Source organism: Netta rufina, assembly GCF_964035555.1.
Source record: "Netta rufina genome assembly, chromosome: 6".
NCBI lineage: Eukaryota > Metazoa > Chordata > Aves > Anseriformes > Anatidae > Netta > Netta rufina.
Window position 1 is genome coordinate 4,867,038 of NC_140129.1, and position 21,166 is coordinate 4,888,203.

A 21,166-nucleotide genomic window follows, 5' to 3' on the forward strand; every position below is an offset into this window, starting at 1 on the left:
TTCTTTCACAAACTAGGGCTGTACTTTGAAATCAGGAATTTCTGGTTGACGCAAAATATTCCGCTGTCCTGCAGCAGCTTTTAACTCTGAGCCAAAATAGGAAAAGGAAAGATCATTTACATCAGTCAGATCAGAAAGATAAGTAGAAGGTGAGATCTGTGCTGCTAGGACCTGCTCCGGAGCACCCTGGAGCCATCAGAAGAGCCTTCCTTTCAACCAGGCCTTGAATATTTTGTGCAAAACATGAACAAAATGACTTCAGTCAATCCCCTGCTAGGAGAAGGAGTGCATTAGGGCGACTACAGCACTTGCTTCCTCCTTCAGGAAGCTCTGCATCACACCCCCGTTTGTGTGTATCCCTCCCCAGGTAAATCTGGGCAGAAGCTAAGTCATTACGAGGACCAAAATGGCTTTTTCCCTCCTCTTTCAAAGACCACAAGCAACCCTATTACCATTATATAGCATCAGCAAACAGAAACTCCGACAGGGGAGCTGCGAGAGAGTCACAGAGTGAATCAGCAGATCGTGCCCAGCTCCAAGCACTGCGGATGGCAGCTGAGCACAACACCTTCACTGCTGAGACGAGGAGCTACCATCGCAGCGGCCCGGCAGGGCAGCAGAGGCTCTCCCTCCTCAGGATTTTTGTCCCCGGAGAAGACCAAACCATTTCGAAACCTTAAACAAACAGCCACCCACCCACGTCCATGTACACACTGTTTATTCTAATAAAAGCTAGAAATATTGAGATAAGAATGCAAACTGGCTAGGGCAGACAGAAGAGTGAGAAATATGATACATGCACCCATCTCCTCTTCCCATTCATATCGAGATGGCTCAAAGTATTTTTTTTAACTGAACTGGTTTTGTGCTGTCTTTATTTTTAATCAGATACAGGAACAGCTCTACCATCTTATCTCCTTGATTAAATTCATGTCTTCTGCAAAGCAGCTCTGCAAATACAAACCATTACCAAGGCAGGCATTTGCACTTAATACATGCAAATGTGATTTTTGATGAAAGCCACTTGAGTGGCACAAGCAGTGAAATCACCTGTGGTGCTGAGGGACAAACTGCACCTAATTCAGGCTGAGGCTCACTGCTGACTTCAGAGGCCTCACATCTGTATGTAGAGCTGAATTTGCCTAATTACAAACAGGAGCAGTAAATGACAATTTTAACACAGAAGGGAGTCACTGTGCTAGCCGAGCTGTCTAAGCACTTTCTCCAAAAAGCAGATTGATCTTTTGTTTTGTATTTCATCCCCGGACCTCTAGCATAACTGACTGGTTAGTCTGCTTTAGTCCCTTGGTTAATATAACAGCATCTGAGCAATACAAGTAGTTGAACTCAGTATCAAGGTCAAACATTTCCCCTGCTTCCCAAGGTGTGAAAACAAGGAGCAATTTACTGATGCCCTTCTCCAGTTCTGGAGGTGATATTCCTGGCTCTAAAGAACAAAGGACCTCAGTACTCAGTGACAGTGGGACTGCCAGGGACGTTGGTTACACTGAGATACAAAGCAGTATCTCTGATCACAAATGATTAGAAAATAAACAGGACCTTTTTAGGCAAACGGAAGCATTCATCCATTTTAAATATGGACAGGACAGGTAGACTATGTTGTCAGTCACGCCAAAAATAGAGAAATAGGAGCTTTCATGTCCACTGATAACATTGTAGAACAATGTTTCAATTTTTCTACTCAGATTTATGGAAATTAAAAAAAAATATTAGTTATATATAAGAAACCTTTTGGATGCTTTATTTATAGCGCCCATAGTACAATCTAAGATAAAGACTTCGGGTAATGATACAAATTGTTTCTGAAATGTTGTACACAGCTACTTACCTGTTCCCTGCAATATCCTGATAATCTCAGTGTCTTTAGGATAGGACTTTACAGGCTGTAGTATTCTCAGTGGAAAGCTTCAGAACATCTGTTTATTTCAGAGTCTGAAGTTGAAGACAGAAATAACACAAACAAGATCTCAGGAGATATTAATAGTCCCATACTTACCAAGCTCATTAATAAATTCATTGGATTCCTCCCCAGCAATGTTTCTTTTCCAAACCTGGAAACTAAATTGTTGACAGTGAAGAAAAACAACATATGTTTAGTTTTCAACAGAATGTTAATTTAGGTTTAAAGAACCTGATTCTGCAGCGTGCATTGGCCTAAACTTCTAAAAAAGCAACGGCGGGTGGAGATGCACCTCAAGCACCAGGTCCCACGCTAGCGACACGTCCTTGTGTTTGGCAGAGATGGAGTAGGTATGGCCAACGTCGACGCAGTTACCCTGATACAGCTGCTGTGAAACCCAGCCCGGTTTCAGGAAGCAGCTCTCCAAAACCGGAACGTAGCAGGGAGAAAGTTTGTCCCTTCCATTTAATGAGTTATTTTACAACCGTCACCAAATCGTCTTTCTCACAGTCACTCTCATGGAATTAGATAGCCAGGAGATAAGCAGGCGGACTTCAGCTCTATGTACAAGGCTGGGGGAATGCCACCGCTCCCAGCCAGCAGGTTTCCGTACACTCCTGCTCTCCCACAGGCAGGTTGGAAGTGTCAGGAGGATCTAAAAGACCTTGCAAAAGGAGTAGTCAGAAATGCTGCCTGATTCCACCTGGCCAGTCCCCACTGCTGCCTGAGCCCGGCTTCCTCTGCTGCGCTTAGCAAAGCATTTCAGACCCGGTGCTTCCACTCCTGGAGACGTCTGAAATCTCAATCCACATCTGCATTTTGCAGCCAACCTTTTACAGTATTTCCATTCTCTTTGTCTCTTGCAGATTGTGGTCTATTTATAACGTCTCAGCTATTTCTAAACCTCAAGTAGACAGAGAATTGATGCGTCACTGCAAGGATATGCCTTTGAAATGGTTGGGTGGGGGAAGAAGAAAACACTGAAAAGTGACAAAAAACGAAAAATACTCTGTCTATGTAACAGTATTAACGTTTCTTACCTTTTTTTATGCCTTATCTCTTGACTTCCTAAACCAGCACATCAACTATGAATTTTAAGTAGCTACGCTTTTAAAAATCATTTACTAATTCCTTTTCTTCTTTCCCTTTTCTTCCCCCTGTTCTATTAATAGTTGAGAAAAGCTCTGATGCCTGCAGGGTTAGACGATTTTAGCTGCTTTTAGGATGTACAACCTACCTCCCTGGGGATTTGTTATATTGCTACAGTGTGCTGTTAACTGTTTATTACCAGAAGGCTCAAAAATAATGTCAAAGTACTTGTGAGGAACGGAGAAGTGCCAAAGTAAGAATCACAAAGTAAGGCGGAACTCTATTTCAGTGTAACACGCAGATTTTTTTCACACAGAGAAATTGAGTAATGGATCCCACACGAACTCTAGGAAAAAACAAAAGAAAACAAAACAGGCTCCTCATTTCAAACCAAATGTAGAGGAACTGGAAAAGGTTCAGAGAAGGATGCTTAAAAGCCTGGGATGACTTTTCTGCCTGGAACAGGTGAGTAGCCTAGCAGTTACCAGTCAGGAAAAGTGGCAAATTAGTAGGGATATGGCAGATTTACAAAGCCATGAATTGGAGAAAACAGACAGGTCTATCTTCCTTCTCATCCCTGGATGAAGGTTCATCAGATGAAGCTAGTGGGAGGCAGGTCTGAAGCAGAACTGACAGGGACTTTCTTCTCACAGATACTAGACCTGGGGGACTGCTTGCTGCAGATGCCAAGAGGCAGTCAAAGTTCCAGCAGCAGCCGTCTCCTTCTTGATATCGGTTGTATTTAAGTCAAAAGAGCATCAGTCAGAGGTGACTCGTGTCTTCTGCAGCCCTTGCTACTGCTAACAGCAAGAGAGGGGCATGTTCAGGAAAGCCTGTGGTCTCAGTTCCTGCTGGCTTTGTAGCATGTGTGCTCAGTTATATCACTATAAAGAATGCAAGTACCATTAGCTCTGTAGGTTTTGTGTGTGTTTTAATTAGTATTCAGACGGTAGTGGTATAAACAATTAAACAACTACACTAAGCAGCGTGGATGGCAATTGCAAACCAGCCCTCCTGATGCCTACAAACCCTTCAGACAGGGCTCTTGGAAATAAAGACTGCTGATCTTGAAAATTCTCAGATCAGTGGGGCTATTTATAACTTCCTTTGGTGAAAATGAAAATGTGTACGGGCATAAATGTACATGATATCATGATTGCCTGTCTACCGTGTAGGGCTCTTACTTGCTGAATTAATAATTTAAGCACCGACTATCATTTCAAATGGTAGTAATGGAGAATAATTTTAAAGACCTTACACTGCAATGCGTTTTATAGCTCTGACTTCACAGCACTAAATTTGAAGCAAATGCAATATCGTTAAAACAGAGCACAGTTTACAAAACCTGTATTATCTTACCCACCTTTAGGTTTATTAGCTAAACAAAACTGGTAAACCTTTGGACTCTGTGCTGGGTGGAGGCAACCTTGCAATAACAGAGGCTGAACAAATACACACGGCTAATACATACAGGGCTCAAAAGGAGGAAACAGGTATTGGGAAGCTGAATACAAATTAACTCAAGGAGAGAGACAGAAAGGGGATTAAACTACACTCGCAGAGTTGAACTTTCATTTTTCTACTTACTGGCCTAAAGTGTTTTAAAAACGTGGCTGAGCTCTGGTTTAGTTATATTTTTTTTTTAGTTCCCATCCTACATTTGAAATCCATGTGAAAGATTCTACCGCTGAGCTGCAGGCAGACAAGAAAGGCGAAGGTTAAACAGCACGGGGTCACCCAAAATCTTTGGCAAAAAGTCTCCAGGCATTTAGGATGAAGTGGCATCTCCTAGGGAGGATGCGTCCCTTCACCTTCCAGAAATACCTCCGCAGACTCCTGGGAGATCTGCTGCTGTTTGTTATGACGCAGTGACAAGGTGACAATACGCTGCAGCAGTCATTGTGTAGTGAGTCATTAAGCTACCTACAGGCGTTATGACTGCGATTATGAATAACTAACAAAACCAAATGAATTACTGTGAAACAAAGCCTTGTGCAAATATGCTACAAACCTCCTGACACTGCACGCTGGAGGACCTTAAAGGCTCCTGGGCCTTTGACTCCTGCGAATACTAAGATTTTTTACTCTCCAAAAGTAAGGAATGTAGGAAATTCTCAGACAGATGGAAAATTTCCTCAGAAGAAAAGATAAATTAAATACTCCTGAGGAAGGGAGTGTTGCTAAGTACATTTTTACACAGCCCTTTGTCCTTTGTTACAAAAGATCTGCGTTTCCTTCTACAGAGCTGGGTGAGGGCTGATAGGTAACAGCATTATGGGCTTGTATATGAAGCAGGAGTCAAATTTTGTCAGGAAAAAAAAAAAAAGCATGCATCTTTTCTTATATATGTAGAAGATACGGTTTGGATTTCTGTTTAAAACAGTCTATAGAACAGCTTATTATTATTATCAAAGGGGAAATGTGTTCTGTGTGCTGCTTTGCAAAGCAACACAGAAATTCAAAGCAGGTGGTATCTAATTCCTCGTCCTCTGGAGTCCGGAATTCCAGCTCACCGTGCTATATGGCATTTTCTGATAACGTGCTGCAAACACTGATAAACCACACTTACTCTTTCGTTCAATAACTGGAGATGCTTTTTGTGTAAGGACAAGATGCCATCTGTAATCACTAATAGGAAGCATCTTATTGTTTCAACTATAAAGTGAAGTCTGATATTATAACAAGAACAGTAAAGGTTACTCTTTTTACTTTACAGATGTAAAAACTAAAGCAGAATAGTGAAATGACTCACTCACACCAAAATAATCAAGGTAACTTTCTTTACAGCTGCAATGGCTGATTCATGTTAAGAGTCTGACTTCTAAGTTACATGAAATCAGGTGTTGTTGTGACCATTTGGCTCTTTCTTGTAGCTTAATTAAAACCTCCACGTAATACAATGACTTTTAAAAGCAAAACTATCAGCTACAGACATATTTCTCAATGTCTGCCTCTTCTGACTATCTAAAGAAGGTTGAAAATTGTGTGTTGCTACTGTAACTGCGATTATAAACAGCTGTACCTCCAAAATATGTCTGTCTCTTACTAGGAAGGAACTGGTCGATTGTGGCTGTTCCAAAAGGCTCCCGAGGGTTACAGGGATGCTAGCAGTGGCACAGAAGGAACACGCACAGCCCAAACGTGTTTCATGATTCTCCACCTCAGTCACGAGGAAAAAAGATTTCCATTAGCATTTCATATTGAAAATAGATTCTTTTAAAAGAATTTTTAAATTTATCTTTTTACATAATCTCTATCTTAGTAAATTGCCTAACTTTATCATAAAACAAACAAAAGATGTTTTTTCTTGACATTGGCCAGAATTGTCTTTCCTCTTTTACTTCTTTTTTTTTTTTTTTTTTTTTTTTAAGGTCACAAATGTCAATAAAATCACTTTCCAAAGTGCTTTAGATTTCCCAGCTAATGTCCCGAGCTATCTCTGCATGGTGCTACATCTCCTAGGCAGAAGTAGGGCCTCTAATTCAAGCAACAGATTTGCCTGCTTTCAGATCTTTGCGGGTCCCAGATTGCAACCCTGCTGTTAACTCCTGCAGTTAACCATGCAATAAAGCATCTTCTCACTCCCGGAGCCTGAAGAAGTGCTCTTAGCAACAGTTTTATAAGGTAGTGCCTGCCTATTTCTTGGCAGACAGAGGTGTGTCAAAGTATGACTAAATCACACTGTGTAGCGTGTTATTTCTGAAATAATTACATATTCCTACATACTGCTCTTAGCAGCATGAACCTCCGCTGCAGGTTGACTGCTGTCACAGAGAGAGAGGAGGAGGCTGCCCAGGTCTAGACAGGAGAACCAGAGGCATCACGAAAACCACGGGGGAGATTGCCAAGAGGAACTAATGACCGTGTAATTCCCTGGGAGCAATTCAGATCCGCGTGCCCTGCCACGGCTGCCGCAGCTTTCTTCCCCTGGGGAAGCGTACCCAGGGAAGGAGGGCTCCAGGAGCCAGGCACTCCCTGTGTGTCTTTACAACAAACACACACGCTCCCTCCTGACTTGCTACGCGTGCTTTCCATGAGGTTAATGATTACACACGGTTATAGAAGTCTGGCAAATCGAGTTGCATTGAAGCCAGCATTTGCCCACAATTAATGGAGGCTGGTATTTTCTATTTAAGAACAGAATACATCTGCAGTAATGAATGATAGATGCTTACTTTTTAATAGTAAGCATATATCTGACCTCTTTTCCTCGTGATTTTTAAACTCTCTGCTCTGTCCTTTGCATTACTTGTGGCATTAAATGAAATATCTTCCCCTAGGCAATGTTCTTCAAAGGCATGATTTTATAAACACCATTAGCTACACTCCAGAACCAAGGAAAACGGAAAGAAATTTGGAAAAATACCCTTAACATTGACCTTTAAAACAAAACGTAGAACTTGTCAAGTGAAAAATCAATACCTGTGCAAGGTGTCAGATGAGTAACGTGGCAAGGCTTAAACGCACAGACACCCACTTAACAAGAAACACTCGCTGTCAGCCACACTGCCCTGCTGAAGAGACTTGCTGTAATTTAGAGCAACAAACCCTTAAAATAAACAGCTGAGGCGCTCTCCGTACTCATCAAACGTCCGGACTGTCAAAAAGCTACTAATTAGCATCAAATGCTTGCTCTTATGCTTAGTTCACTACGACTTTGAGTGGAACAGAGTGGGGTCACTACTCATTCCCCATGAGCCCTGAAAAGGCACGGCTGGGTACTGGATGCTGTGGGGCCAGAGGCATAGCATTCACGGGGTAAAACAGGGAGCCAACAGGAACGTTACAAACAGGACCGAGCTCCTGAAATAGACCTTACATTATTCTAAATGCTTTTTTTTTTTTTTTTTTTTAAACTTCTTGAATAATATCATTCCACCACAATAGATCATCCAAAGAAAATTCCAGGCTAACAGCAGTTGGCAAGATAAGCGTATAATCTGCATGTAAAATCTGATGTACATTCATTGATATAAAAGGTATGAACAGCACTACCTTTAAAGTTAACTGAACCAACACTAAATGCAGGATAGAATTACAAGCGGGCCGATCGTACTTCCAAGCACTCCCGACAAAGGAATTAGTGCAGTGTTTCAAAGTACATCAGTCAAGTGACACCAACTTACTATTTGGAATACATTTCCCCCTCAGTGTGGGTATGTAATTCCAGTAGATTATAATTATGAGTTACATAAGATTCTGTGTAAAGTTATAAGGATATATTTAAAATATTAATCACTGAAGCCATTCAAAAATAAGGCTTTTAACAGATCAGGGTAATTAGTTCCATTAAGGCTCCATCCCCGTTGATACTTGTCTAGCTCTTGCTAGTCTCAGTCCACCAGCTGATCTTTCTGTTGTGTTACATGCAAAGCTGTGCCAGGCTTAATCATAAATCCATTTGTTTCTGAGCTGATCAGTGGAAGGAATTGTGCCTACATTTTGCTTTCCTACTCCAGGGTAAAATCTCCAGAGCTACGGAAAATGCTAGCCTGGGGTAGGGGGCCCCGAAGTCAGCGAGCCCAGTTTCCTACCGTATTGTACCCGTGCAGTCCCAGCCTGTGAAATGGGTCTGGAAAACTGCTCTGTCTGTCCAGAAGACACGTTGCTTTTGTGCTCCAGCGTGTGCTCCATTTCCACAAAGAAAGTTCCTTCATGGGGCCAAACCCACTCAGATATCAGGCTGAAGGTCTCTACACATTAGGAGCAAATTAAACGCCCTATCCAGGATTTTTGAAAAATCTCCTGTACTTCGAAGGTCAAATTTCTCAAAATTCATTAGGTTATTGCATCTCTGACTCATTACAGACCACAACCGAATGTGAGGTTCGACATCGGTAATGCATGTGGGATGCCCAATGCCGGTGAGAAACCTAGACAAAATAAACGCATGGGTAGAGCTCTTGACTGAGACGAATGCATGCAACTAAGTCAGAACAATCTGATTAGCATTACACATTGTAAAACCTTTTCTTCCTAGGTAGACAGGTCAAACCGAGCCAGAACCTGAAGGCTGCTCCGTACCCGCAGTTCTCAGTCTATCAGAGAGATTTCTGAAGCGGCGGTACCACTTCGTACTCCGTGCCACCAGTCTCACAAGTTGTGTTTTCCTCTACTAGTTTCACTGCTATTTTCATGCAACAGAAGCAAAGCACCTCAAATAACATCCTGTTAACATAAATAAGCTTGAATTTAATTTCTTATAGGAGCACAAATTTAGAGTAAATTCTGAATTAACTGATATTCTGGGATAGTGCTATTTCAAGAGGGCCAATAGGGGTGGTATTTGGAAATAGAGACCCACACGGTGAAAACCACATGCTCCACATGCTCTTTTCTCTTCCTACATAGAAGCAGCTCTGACTCTCATCGAATCAGCCACGTACGCCAGGAGCAGAACCAGAGCCACGCTGACACAATGGGATGCCACACAAATACCACTTGCTACAGGCTCCTGGAGTCATGTAGGCAAGCTTCCCTGAGCGCTGGCTGCTGCCGTCCCATTGCTTGGACTACCATGGAGAAATAAACACTGCTTCATTCTTTCCAGACCTGGGAAAGTGAGCCTTAAGAACTAATTTACACCTAAAGACACCCTCAGCATTAAGTTATCCTTGGGGATTTTTTCCTTCCCCGGTCTACGAGAAGTAACTGTCCTCCCAGCAGAAAATTCACTTTCCTCTGGCCCCATTCCCACACACACTCCCTACAGCTATTTCCACCCACGCTGCAGCTCTTTTTAACTGTGTTTAAAAAGCAGAGAGGGAGAGAGAGAGAGAAATGTGCTGCTGCTGCTGCTGCTCCTCCTCCTCAGGTGGGCGGGCTGGTGGCTGGTCAGTCTTCTGCAGCATTTCTCATCGCTGGATGCGTGGGAGGCCGGGAACGGGAGTGGAAGGAAGGCACATCGAGGCGAGCAGCCCCTGCCCACCTGCACACGTGTAATCACACGCAAGGAAAAACCATCACCAGGCATCTGCGAGCCGAGCCCTCGCCGAGCTCGGAGCGTGGCAGGCACCCAACACCTTGGGTCCCAACACCAGACCCAGGGGCGCCCACCGCGTCTGCAGGCATTTCGCACCCGCTGGGAGGAACAGAGCGGCGGGGAGCGCAGGGGGAAGGGGAGAGGGTGTTCCTTGCAGTTATGGTTTGGTACGTGGGTGGTGGGTGGTTTGAGGGGAGGAGTGACAGATTGCTTGCGGCAGCAGGGAAGAAAGACGTAGGAGGGTGTTTGCCCAGGGTCCTGTCTAACCCGGAGGGGCCTGGTGGGTGGATGCAGCGAGTGGCGTGTCTGAGCGGGGCGGTGGGAGGGGAGGAACCCACTGGTGGCTGGACCTTGCCGTGGAGCCTCTCCGGGCTGCCTGCCGCAGCACCAGCCACCCCCGCGCCTCCCCCGGCGCCCTCGGAGGCCAGGGGAGAAATGGAAAAAAGTGCCTCACTCACAGGTCCTTTACGGCTTGGCTTTCATCTGCTTCCAGGCACTTCCCAACCAGCAAAACGCAGGCTAATTGGTAAAAAGAAATAATAATAATAATAATAAAAAAAAAGGGCTTCCCCCCCCTCCAACCCTTGTGTTACAGGAGAAATGGAGCAGTGAACGCCACTCGCCGGGAGCTCATCCCAGAGCTCTGACCCCAGCCGTGATGCGGACCCGCTGGCCGACAAGCCTGACTCACCGCCCTGGGGAAGGCAGCCTCTTCCCAGGGAATTACTCACTTTACAGACAAAAGCAAAAAAAAAAAAAAAAAAAAAAGGCTTCTCCATATTACAGACATGTTTCCTGTGCTTCAGTCCTTCCCTGGCCCGGCTTATTTTTAGGGAGCGGAGAGACAATTAGTTTTCCACTTAGTGTAAGTCAACTTCTACTATTGCTGAAGCCAACGGCAGGCTGCCCCTTGCAGACCAGAGCCTTTGGTACTCGCTGCCCTCGCTGGGGCAACCAAATTTAAGCCTTATCATGTGCTTTAGAGTACAATCAATCGGGGTTGTACTGAGGAGAGGAGAAAAAAATCAATCAATCCGTGGGGCACTTGTCAACACACTTCTAGCCAGTTAGGTAGGATAAACTGGGGGTTTTCCCCATTGTATTCCTCAAAGCTCCTTTCTCCCGTGAGGATGCACTTGCTACCCACACTATCCACACACAGAAATTAGCTGCTAGCTCTTAGACCAACGAAGGAAAAGATTGTTTACTGCAAGCCAAGATGCAGAAGCGCGGGCCATGATGAAGTACTCAAACCATTTATTATCTGTTCTTGGTGAAATGCAGTCAGAGCTCTCACAGGCGAGTAACTGAGAGGTACAAATTAATCATTAATTAGCAGTATAGAGGTAACGTACAGAATGCAGCTGAGCTGCTCTTGAAATCCTTCTGGGGAGCAACAGCATCCTGATGCTGAAGTTGTATGTTTTTCTGGAAAAGAAACCAAAAAAAAAACCCTACCAAAAGCAAAACCCCCAAACATCTGCTCAACTCTGAAGTCCTCCTACAGTCTGCAATTTGTTTTCTCTTTCCAAACCTGCTGAACTCACTGCCAGGAAATTTCTCCACAGGGAGGAATTACAACCTGCCTATCCTTCTGGCTACTGCACTTGCACTCCTTGAATTCCTGGCTCGGTTACTAGGGGTGCTGCTCACCCCGAAAATATCCACTCTGCCACAGCCCTCTTTGCTGATAGCAATATCATCCACGAGCTCCCTAGTTAAATGTTATCTCATTCAACTTATTCTCATATAAAACTTCATTATTTTCAACGTTTTCACTACTTTTATGGATAGCAATCTTTTATTTTCTTTTTAGAAAGCGTTTTCCCTTTGGCATTCCACTCTGCAGAAAATAGGGTGTGAAGTACTACTAAAATCCCTGGTATCTGAGTTACTTTTTGAACCCAACTTTGGACTGGCTTGCACGCACCAAATGGTTATCAGTGAGAAAACTGCAGTACTCTTCAGAGCTCCGTACAAACAAACAAAAACACACAGGTAAATTTAAGCCATCAGTGGCATGTTTTAAAATAAAGTAGAACACAAGGCTCAAGAAATATGGCTCCAAAGCTCCTTCTCGAAACCAACAGGAAAAAAAAAAAAGAAAAAAAAAAAAAAGAAAAAAAACAAGCATAAATTTAGTGTCATCATCCTGGAAAGAAATTGGTAGCTGTTGCAAGACAATGCTTGTGTTACTACATTATCTACAAATGAGCAGGCCCCGCTCTTGTTCCAAATCAGACATACAGCTGGGAGACAACAAAGAAAGGCTCTACACCATTATTTACACTGAAGCCAGGAGGGGATGAAATAGATTAAAATCTGGATAAGTAAAAGGTGAATCAGACCACTGACTTCTATTCTGGACTCCTAGACACTGCCATCCTGTGTAATCACGTCCTGATCACAGCCTTCCCCTTCGTGTGCAGGTGGAATTTATTAAGAGATTTCCAGGAGTTTCACAGACTCCTCTCGCTCTTACCTGTGATTAGCTTCCATGCACCAATTTCTTCATTTCCACAACGATGCTAACAAAAGGATTCCCCTATAGAAAGGCGCTGTTCATATTTGCTAGTGAAATATGTAGACTTCCAGGCATCAGATACTAAGTACAAAAACATTATCTGCTTATCAAACTCCCCATAACCTGGTTAGGCCTAGATAAGAGATGCAGTTATCTCACTCTTAACAAGTATAAATATAAATAAAAAATATAAATATGGGTTCAGATTTGGCCACCATGGTAATTTGGTGTTGCTTAGGTTGGTTTAGATTTGATTGTGTGCAACTTGCTGTAAGACAGTATATAAGGTTTTATATAGCCAAGATAACATTAATAGGCTGCATCTTTCACAACCATATGATCTATGAGTAAAGGTCTATATAGTCTGGATGGCCTAATGAATTCTGCAGTTAATTAACTCGCAGTAGGCACACTCCCAAAGCCTGCAAAAGCACCTTCTGTCCTGTTCTCTCAGTCATTTTTTTTCCCCACAATGTACAAGACTGAAAACTGAGGCTGCATAATACTGAAATGTTTCGTGTATTGTCTTGTGTCTATTTAGTCTGATGAAGATTTTTGCAACTAAATTTAATATGCCCCGAGTTACTACAACGGAAATGCCAATACTGATGACGCTGCTGCAAGCAGGGGCTGAATCATTTCTGGAAATAAAGAGCAAGGCTGCCCTCTGGGGACTTCTCCAGAAGTGCTACAGGAGGCGTGGATTTTTTGTTCCAGCAAAATAAACTTGCTGCAAAGTTTGCTTGTTTGCTTTTGTTTGTTGTCAATACAGATACAAATCAAGTGCTGAACTTGCTACATTGAGATAGTGAAGCTACATTTCTACTAATGTACCTAATGCACCGCATTGCCATTTACTCCATGGGTCATCATGCTTTTCGATGTCTCACGATGGCGTGCGTTAGCTTAAAAAAAAATAAAAATCTATGGAGCAGCGTAACAGTTACTGCATAAAAAGTTAATTTAGTATTATGGACTACTAGTATGATGTCTGTAAATCCTCAATTGTCTTAATGAACTTATATTGAGAACATATTGAATTGTCTTAATGAACAATATATTGAATTGTCTTAACGCACTTATATTTGAAAAAAGGCAGTTTCCCTGAGTGCGATTTGAGTGCATTTGCTGAGTGCAGGCTGTGTTTGAGCTCAGGGCTGTGTCTCTGGCTGCCAGTGGAGCAGCAGCCACACCATCTCCTCAGTCCCTGCGTTTACCTTCCCTGAGGTCCTCTTCCCTTTACAGAAGACCTGCTTGGCGGTGGGGCGGCACATGAGCTCAGCTCCTCAGTCCCGGCAGCGGCACATCGATGGCCGAGCAGGCAGCACAGAGCCTGTGAGGGAACAGGGAGCTCACAACCACCGGACCAAGCCTTGCTGCTGCCAGCACCACACCGCCACACGCAGCCTGGCGGACACCCCGAGCATCTAACAGGGTGCGGGGCCCATCGGGGCTCCAGCCCCAGCCCCACAGGACTCACAACACCCCCAGACCGGGGCTGAGGCCCCGCGCATGCTCCCGCCCCGCCCAGCCCCGCCGTACCGGGGCCCATGACGGAGAGCGACGGCGCCGGCAGCCGCCATGGCGGCCCGCCTGCTGCGGCCGCTGCCCAGGTAACGGCCGCGCGGCCGCTCCCCCCCCACCCCCCGCCCCGAAATGGCGGCGCCTCAGGGCTCGCTGCCTGCCCCGCGCCCTGCCCTCAGCCCCCGCGGCTTCCCCCCCGCCGTGGTACAACGCGCTGTTGGTGGCTGTGGCGTGAAGTCCTGTAAATGCCGCTTTCCATTAAATCACACAATTACTGGGATCATGAAGGGAGCTTAAAAATCGCCTCATCCCAGCGCGCCTGCTATGTGTGCGGATGCTGGTTTTATTATTCTCCTCAGTAGAATACAACGACAATAAACGCCTGTTACTTAAGTAACAGGTTCAAAACCTGCTTTTATAAACAGTTTGGTATGGCCAGATGTCTCCTCTTGGCAGCACAAGCATTAACTTTGCTCGAGTTGTTTCGTAAACCCTACTTAAATGTGCATACGTGCAACACAGCGAGAGCAGGCTTTGTGTAATGGAAGCCTCGGGACTGTGGTTGTTTTTTTTTTTTTTTTTTTTTTTTTTCAAAATACAAGTATTAAAAGTTCCAGACAAGCATCCCCCAAACTCCTACTTTGTCATATTAGCGCCCAGACAACTTGCAATTGCTTAAATGCAATGAAAACATTAGCATTGACATTGGTATCTATATATAACAACATGCAATGATACTTCCAACCACTTCGATATCAAAATATTACTTGATTAAGACAAAGTAGAAGGTAGAGCAATCAAGTCTAGAAATTTTCTGACAAAGCTTTGCTCAGCTGTGCGTGTGGGGGTTGTATAGCTGTTTTAGAATTTTAGTTTTTAACATTTCTTTTTCAGACTGAAGCCATTTAACAGACTGCAAGTAATATTACAGCATTTGGTAAGAACTACATCGTGTTTGACTGAGTCGGAAGCCCTTGGGACGTTTAACCCCATACCTGAGGCAGACAACACATGCAACTTCTAATGTGTGTGTGTGGTGCTTCTGAATGCCCTTCAGGCAGAACATTGCCTGTGTATGTGAGCACTTTGTTGTGTGTCTACTAAACCATAAACTAAAGCCCAATTATTTGGCTTTCCCTAATTTTATAGTTAGTTTCCATGTTAGCTTCCTTATATTCCTTAAATGTCATTCAACTTTGAGTTTGAATGTAAAATTCAATTGTGAAAATAGGTTAGCAACCAACTCAACTGTTAGAAGTTACGTAAGAAGTTGTACGTACATTTGTGGTTGCAGTATCAAAGTAGCACTAGGGACATACAAAACTTTTACTGTAATTGTTGTAGGTGTTTTCAGAATGTCAGTTTTAAACACCAGAGTTCATCGTTTAGTATCTCAAGTGTCATTGCCAAAGAGCATATAGCTCAAAAGCTTGTCTGAGGTTTGTCAGAGTCCTTCAGAATAATAAAGCGGCTCCAAGAGAACCATGTAAGAAATACAAATATGACTTGAATTACAGTGGGAAAGCCTTAATGTGAAATTCAAAACACATATTTTTATAATCTTGAATAGTGTGCTTTGAGAGAGTATATTTCCATAAATGCTCTCATACGTTACTTAAGACATCAAAGACATTAAGACATTTATTTTATTTGTTTTTGCACTTACAGAAAATGTGTAAGCATACTGATTCTTCAGATGAAGTGTTGTTGGAAAAGAAAGGAGGTGCAGGAATAATAACTTTGAATAGACCCAAGGCTCTCAATGCGCTAAATCTTTCTATGATCCAACAAATTTATCCACAAATAAAGGTTAGTAGCTGTTATGTTACCTGATACTGCTTTTAAAATTCATTCTGACACTTCATAGCATACCAATTTAAATAAATAGATTGTGAGAACACTTGCTAATGAGCTCAGATGTGTAGGATGGAAAAGAACAGACAATTTCAAGCAGGTTAGAAAGAAAAGACACCAAAGAAAAAAGCTGTCAGACAAAAAGTGAAGTTTTAGCACCTGCATAGATAAGACCCCTGTATTAACACCAGGACTGAACTAAAGGCAAGCAGTAGTTAGTGTTTATGTGTTTCTGTTCTCAACACCCAGTTGGTCAGTCAGCACATATTCTAAGCTGTACAGAGGTGTTGCCTCTGAGTTGAGTGCATGTTTTGCTGGGAAATTGGGTGGCTGAAACAAAAGATACAAATTATCATGAAGCAAGTTGCTTTAGTTTCATTCCCTAAAAAAGAGCCTTGTGGAGTTATGGACAATGCTTCTCAGTAAAGTAACGTGAAATTTTAAGCATGCAAATAGTCTTTTTTAATTTACATCATATGCAGAAAGTCAAATATTAAATACCAGTACTTGTTAGACAGTTACCTGCCTCTTGATATTTTAACAGATGGTTATGTTGCAAACTTATGCATTCTCTGAAGAACATTTAAAGTAGTACTGAGTACTGAATTTGTTTTATGCACAACCTTAAAAGGTGGAGTAATTTTAAGTATAGCTGCTGGTAGACAGAAATACCTTGTCACAGATGCATCTGTGCACAAATTGGCTTAATCCAGTCCTTGACAGGTATTGATTGCAATCATTTTGAAAATATCCATCAACAATTTAAATGCTCTTTTCCTTGCTGCACATCTTAGATACACAAAGCTTCCATGAATTGTCTTGAAACAGTTACTATATCTTCTCTATTCCCAGCTTTCTCCCCCAGTGTTGTGTTCCCATCCAGGTTTATATAGGGCCCTGCTTTAGGGAGTTCTGCTTTTTGTCAGAGAACGGGAGCTGTCCTTGGGCATTCTGAAATACACGAAGTGGCTGTGCAAATCTCTGCCACCAGGGTTGAATATGACAATGGAGTGGCAGTTAGAAACTCCTAAGCAAATGTGTGTAGCTCTCAGACTTCATTTTAAAAACAATCTTTCTGAAAAAATAAAATAAGAATCATACAATACAGAAAAAGAATATTGAATTAGAATTTTAATCTTATGTGGAAACATTTGCCTCACTTTAGGCTTGGGAGCAAGATCCTGAAACTTTTCTAATAATCATAAAGGGAACTGGAGGAAAAGCTTTTTGTGCTGGTGGTGACATCAGAGGTAAGGGCTACAGTCACTTTAAATAGTTTTTACTGTTTTATACGCAATGTTCCAACAGCTGTCTCATGACAACAGCATCATACAGCATCTGTGCGTCAAGGTGTTAGAAGAAATTGGCACAACTAAACTCACTGTTTTGTGGCAAGCCTCTGTTTACCTGAGTCACGGTAAATAAATTAAACCAATCAACACAAAACAGTAACTGGGAAAGATATGTCAAATTCTTGCTTATGAATAACTGGTGATAGCAGCCAGTCACTGAGAGGTTTCTTGTCTCTTCCTTCTTCTTCCCAGCATTTCATTAAAGACAGCTTATTTACAAGGAATTTGAAGGGTTCTAACTTTGTTGGATAATTTCTCTGATGTTTGACTCAGAGGTGGCTAGATAAGTAGCTGGCTACAGTGATCAATGTATTTGTGATTATTCTTTAACTATGAATGGTAGAAAGTCTCCAAACTGTTTGAATTGGCGGTTGTTTTAAATCCTAGGTAATCAAGCAGTACAGGCTATTGTTAAATTATGCCCTACTCTTACTGGCTTCTCATTTTTAGTATTCGGTTTTCAGTGTAATCAGTTTTAAGTGACTGTTCCATATATTGCTATGAAATACTACAGACAAGACTGACAACCACTAGGAAGGGTTCCATAGTGTAGAAAATAGACTGCAGTCTCTCAACTCTCCAGCATAATGGAAGGGACTCAAATTGGATAGCTGTTCATATTTAAATTTGATAAATTTGTTTGCTCAAGTAAAATAAAGCAGGATTAAGTTGCTGTTGACTGCTGTAGGACAAGTTTTTTTTTTTTTTTTTTATCATGCAGTACTGATTTTTGTACTTGTATTTGTGTGTTCTATTAACCTTAGTTACCTTCAGAATTTTTGTTTCTCTTAAGCCATCACAGATGCAGGAAAAGTTGGAGATAAACTGGCACAAGATTTCTTCAGAGAAGAATATACCCTGAACAATGCCATTGGTATGTTTAACAGCAAGTTTTAGAACTGTATCGTTTTCATAACAATGACTTTGAATATAAATTTACTTTCTCTCTTTGCTTGTCTATAAAATATAGATAATAGAATATTAGAGTAAGTGACATTTTTATTCTTTTGGATGAAAATCAAGGGTTGAGTGTTACGATCAGAAGAAACTTCTTCAAACATATTTCAGTTGAATAAAGTTTGGATTTTTAAACATTGATCAGAAGTATCCAGTATTAGTCACTGCAGGAAAAGAGGTGAAAATGTTGCATAATAACTGAAGTTATCAAAAGAGTATAAAGTAATACTTATTAGAATTAGCATTTTTATGTACCTTCCTGTCTCCAGCAAAGAAAATATTTAAGGTGTCATGGAAAAATCTTAATATTATTACGGCAAATAGTTAAAGACTATATACCTCAGGGTTTTTTCTTTTTTTGTAATTGATTAGTGTATATTATTCCTATAATGCAATATAATTACAAAACCTAGATTTTGGGTAAATCTGGTATAATCGTATTCCTTTAGGATTGAGACTTCTACTAAAAAGAAATATTTTTATATTGTATTTTAGAACTTCAAGTACACAGAGGAGCTGTTGTCACTGCATTTGCAGACATACTTCTGTAGAAACTTAGTTCAAAGTCTAACATCGAGAGTCCATGTTCTAGCTTATAAATTGATGCAAGAACAGAGTTAAAAATTCAGTTCTCGCAGTTTCTATCGACTTGGAGGATTAAAGTGCCTTGTAAAATAGTCTTTTTTTTTTTTTTTTAAACAATCTATAGTTGCTACAGAAAACAGCTATTGTAGCAGATACCTCTATCAGCAATCTAATTCAACTTTGTCTGACCTGAAAACGACAAATATGAAGCAGCAATTTCATTCTCGGAAGGCTTCTGAATCTTTCTGTAAACAGTAATTGACAGCATCCAATCTTTAGTTTCATAATTTCTATAAGCTCCAACAGATAAAGCTGACAAATAAAACTGTAGTGCTTTAGGGCAACATCTTGACCTGTGCCACACACGGGTAACATGCAGCAGACTTGGCAAGACAGAACACGCTCGTATTGTAGTAGTTCAGTCACATTTTGGCTTAAATCTACCAATGAGTCTGACTTTGTATTGATACATGCTCTTACTCCAAGCTGTGAGATAGACACAACAGTTCCCTTTTCACCCTAATTTGTTACAAAATTATTTGTAATAGCCAGATATGGCTGGATTATCAGATGCTCACATGGCAAGCTGTCTGATGTTTCATGTTCTCTTACAACACTAGGAATGTAGTAAGCCACTCACTGGTATGTCTTTCCCCTGCTTAATAATTATGTGAAGAAGCTTCATTGTAAGTTGATATTTTGTTTAATTTGCTATTTATTTATTTTTTTGCTCTTGCTGAAATAAGACATGAGGAAGTTGTCATGCATATGGTTAGTCATTCTTTTGAAAAAAATACTTTTTTTTTTTTTTGTTTTAACATTTCTTGTAGGCACTTGCAAGAAACCTTATGTGGCACTTATTGATGGCATTACAATGGGAGGGGTAAGTACCTTGGTGTTATATCTAATATAATTTGTTTTGAAGTAATGTAACATGGTGTACTTGAGTTGCATGAAGTGTGTCAAACATTTCCATTTAAGAACAAACATTTAAATCCAACCTTTTTGTATCTAGCTTGTCAGACTACCTTGCTGTTCTTCTGCTGTTCTTTGATAGCTACTGCAACTGCTTCCTCTGAGGATCTGCCAGTAGGCTTGAGAAAAGAGCACAATCTTGTCAGTGCAGCAAACACCACCCAAAGGTTTTCAGAACACTTCAGTGTGAGTTCGTGGATTATACAAGAGTTGAGAATAATTTTCTACTCAACATTTATTAGAAAATAGAACTATATAAATACACACCTAAAAGGCAAGTCTTTGAAAAAAAAATGGAAAAAATCTCAAAGCTTGTTATGAGCATCTGTTAAATAGAGTTCTACATTTTCCCATGAACTGACTGGGAAATGCATCTGCAGACTCACCTCTGCAGTACTTCCAGATCAGAAGCTACAGGATCCTGATATCCTTCTCCAAGGTCACATCTTGTTTCCAAAGCGTACGAATGGAGGAGACTCTGTCACATTTCTAGTTATAGTCAGTGCTAATAGTTGTTTTAGCAATTGTTGGCTCTAAATGCTGTGAGTAGGTAGTAAGTGGCAGTACCATGCTTTTCCACATGCTGAAATGCTGTTCACTTCAGTTTGACATCTGTTGGATATATGTGCATCATAGTAGGGAACAGAGTACAATAATCTTGAGTTATTTTGAACAATGAGTTTGACAGTGATGTCTGTCTGCCATATTGTCACTTAGATTTATGGGTGATGACAAGTATTCCTGGACTGCTAATTACAACTGCTTCAATACAGTTCTTGACAGATAGTTTTTTCTTGCTGCTGAAAGTGAAGATTTAAAGGATCTCTATCACGCAGTGTCAATAGTTATGCTGGAAAGCTGCTTCAATGCGTATGCTACCAGCTCATTAAGCCAGTGGAGTTCCTGGTTTTGTTTTTAAACATCTGCTTATGATATGAAGTTGATGGGATTTATCGCCCAACTTATGCAGCTGGAATATAAGAGAGTGTTCCTTCCTAGAAGGAAGTTAGTTTCTTTCATCTGTTCTACAGAGGCCTATATAGTTTTATTTAATAAAGACATTTGAAACATGATGTAGATCTTAAGATGTTATGCAGCTACTCAACAGATAAGGGGACCTTTCACTGCAGGACCTGATGACTAGAAATGTATGTTATCTTGCTCAGAAAGAGAAAATAGAAAGAGATAGAAAAGATAGAAAGAGAAGACCTGGCCTACTTGTCCAGGTATGTCACCTCCAGGGTTTCTTCTTTCTTTGTGTGTTTTTTTTTTTTTTTTTTTTTCTTTTTCTTTTTGAGAGCTACTCTTCAGGCATTTTTGTTCTCCTTCTGACATTTACACTTTCTTACACTGCAGCTTCTGTTCTACTGCATTCCTTTTCAATGTTTTAAGGAATCTCATCA

At 41.5% G+C, this 21,166-nt stretch overlaps 2 protein-coding genes across 3 annotated transcripts in view; one reads left to right on the forward strand and one right to left on the reverse strand.

The window, feature by feature from the left end:
- Positions 1–13,826, reverse strand: part of MFSD6 (major facilitator superfamily domain containing 6) — a 36,911-nt gene extending 23,085 nt beyond the window's left edge. Inside the window, exon 1 of the mRNA XM_084289359.1 lies at positions 13,734–13,826. The gene's annotated coding sequence lies outside the window, so the exon portion shown is untranslated. The remainder of the gene's footprint in view (positions 1–13,733) is intronic.
- Positions 13,827–14,033: 207 nt separating this feature from the next.
- The window catches only part of HIBCH (3-hydroxyisobutyryl-CoA hydrolase), a 42,041-nt gene continuing 34,908 nt past the window's right edge, over positions 14,034–21,166 (forward strand). Inside the window, exons 1-6 of one of the 2 annotated variants that reach the window (XM_084289649.1) lie at positions 14,034–14,129; positions 14,935–14,977; positions 15,709–15,849; positions 17,060–17,144; positions 18,040–18,120; positions 19,619–19,671. In XM_084289649.1, coding sequence (XP_084145775.1) covers positions 14,098–14,129; positions 14,935–14,977; positions 15,709–15,849; positions 17,060–17,144; positions 18,040–18,120; positions 19,619–19,671 — 435 coding nt within the window. In that variant the 5' untranslated portion in view covers positions 14,034–14,097. Of the gene's footprint in view, positions 14,130–14,934; positions 15,114–15,708; positions 15,850–17,059; positions 17,145–18,039; positions 18,121–19,618; positions 19,672–21,166 lie in introns of those variants that run through there. The other variant, XM_084289650.1, reaches the window with a different exon arrangement.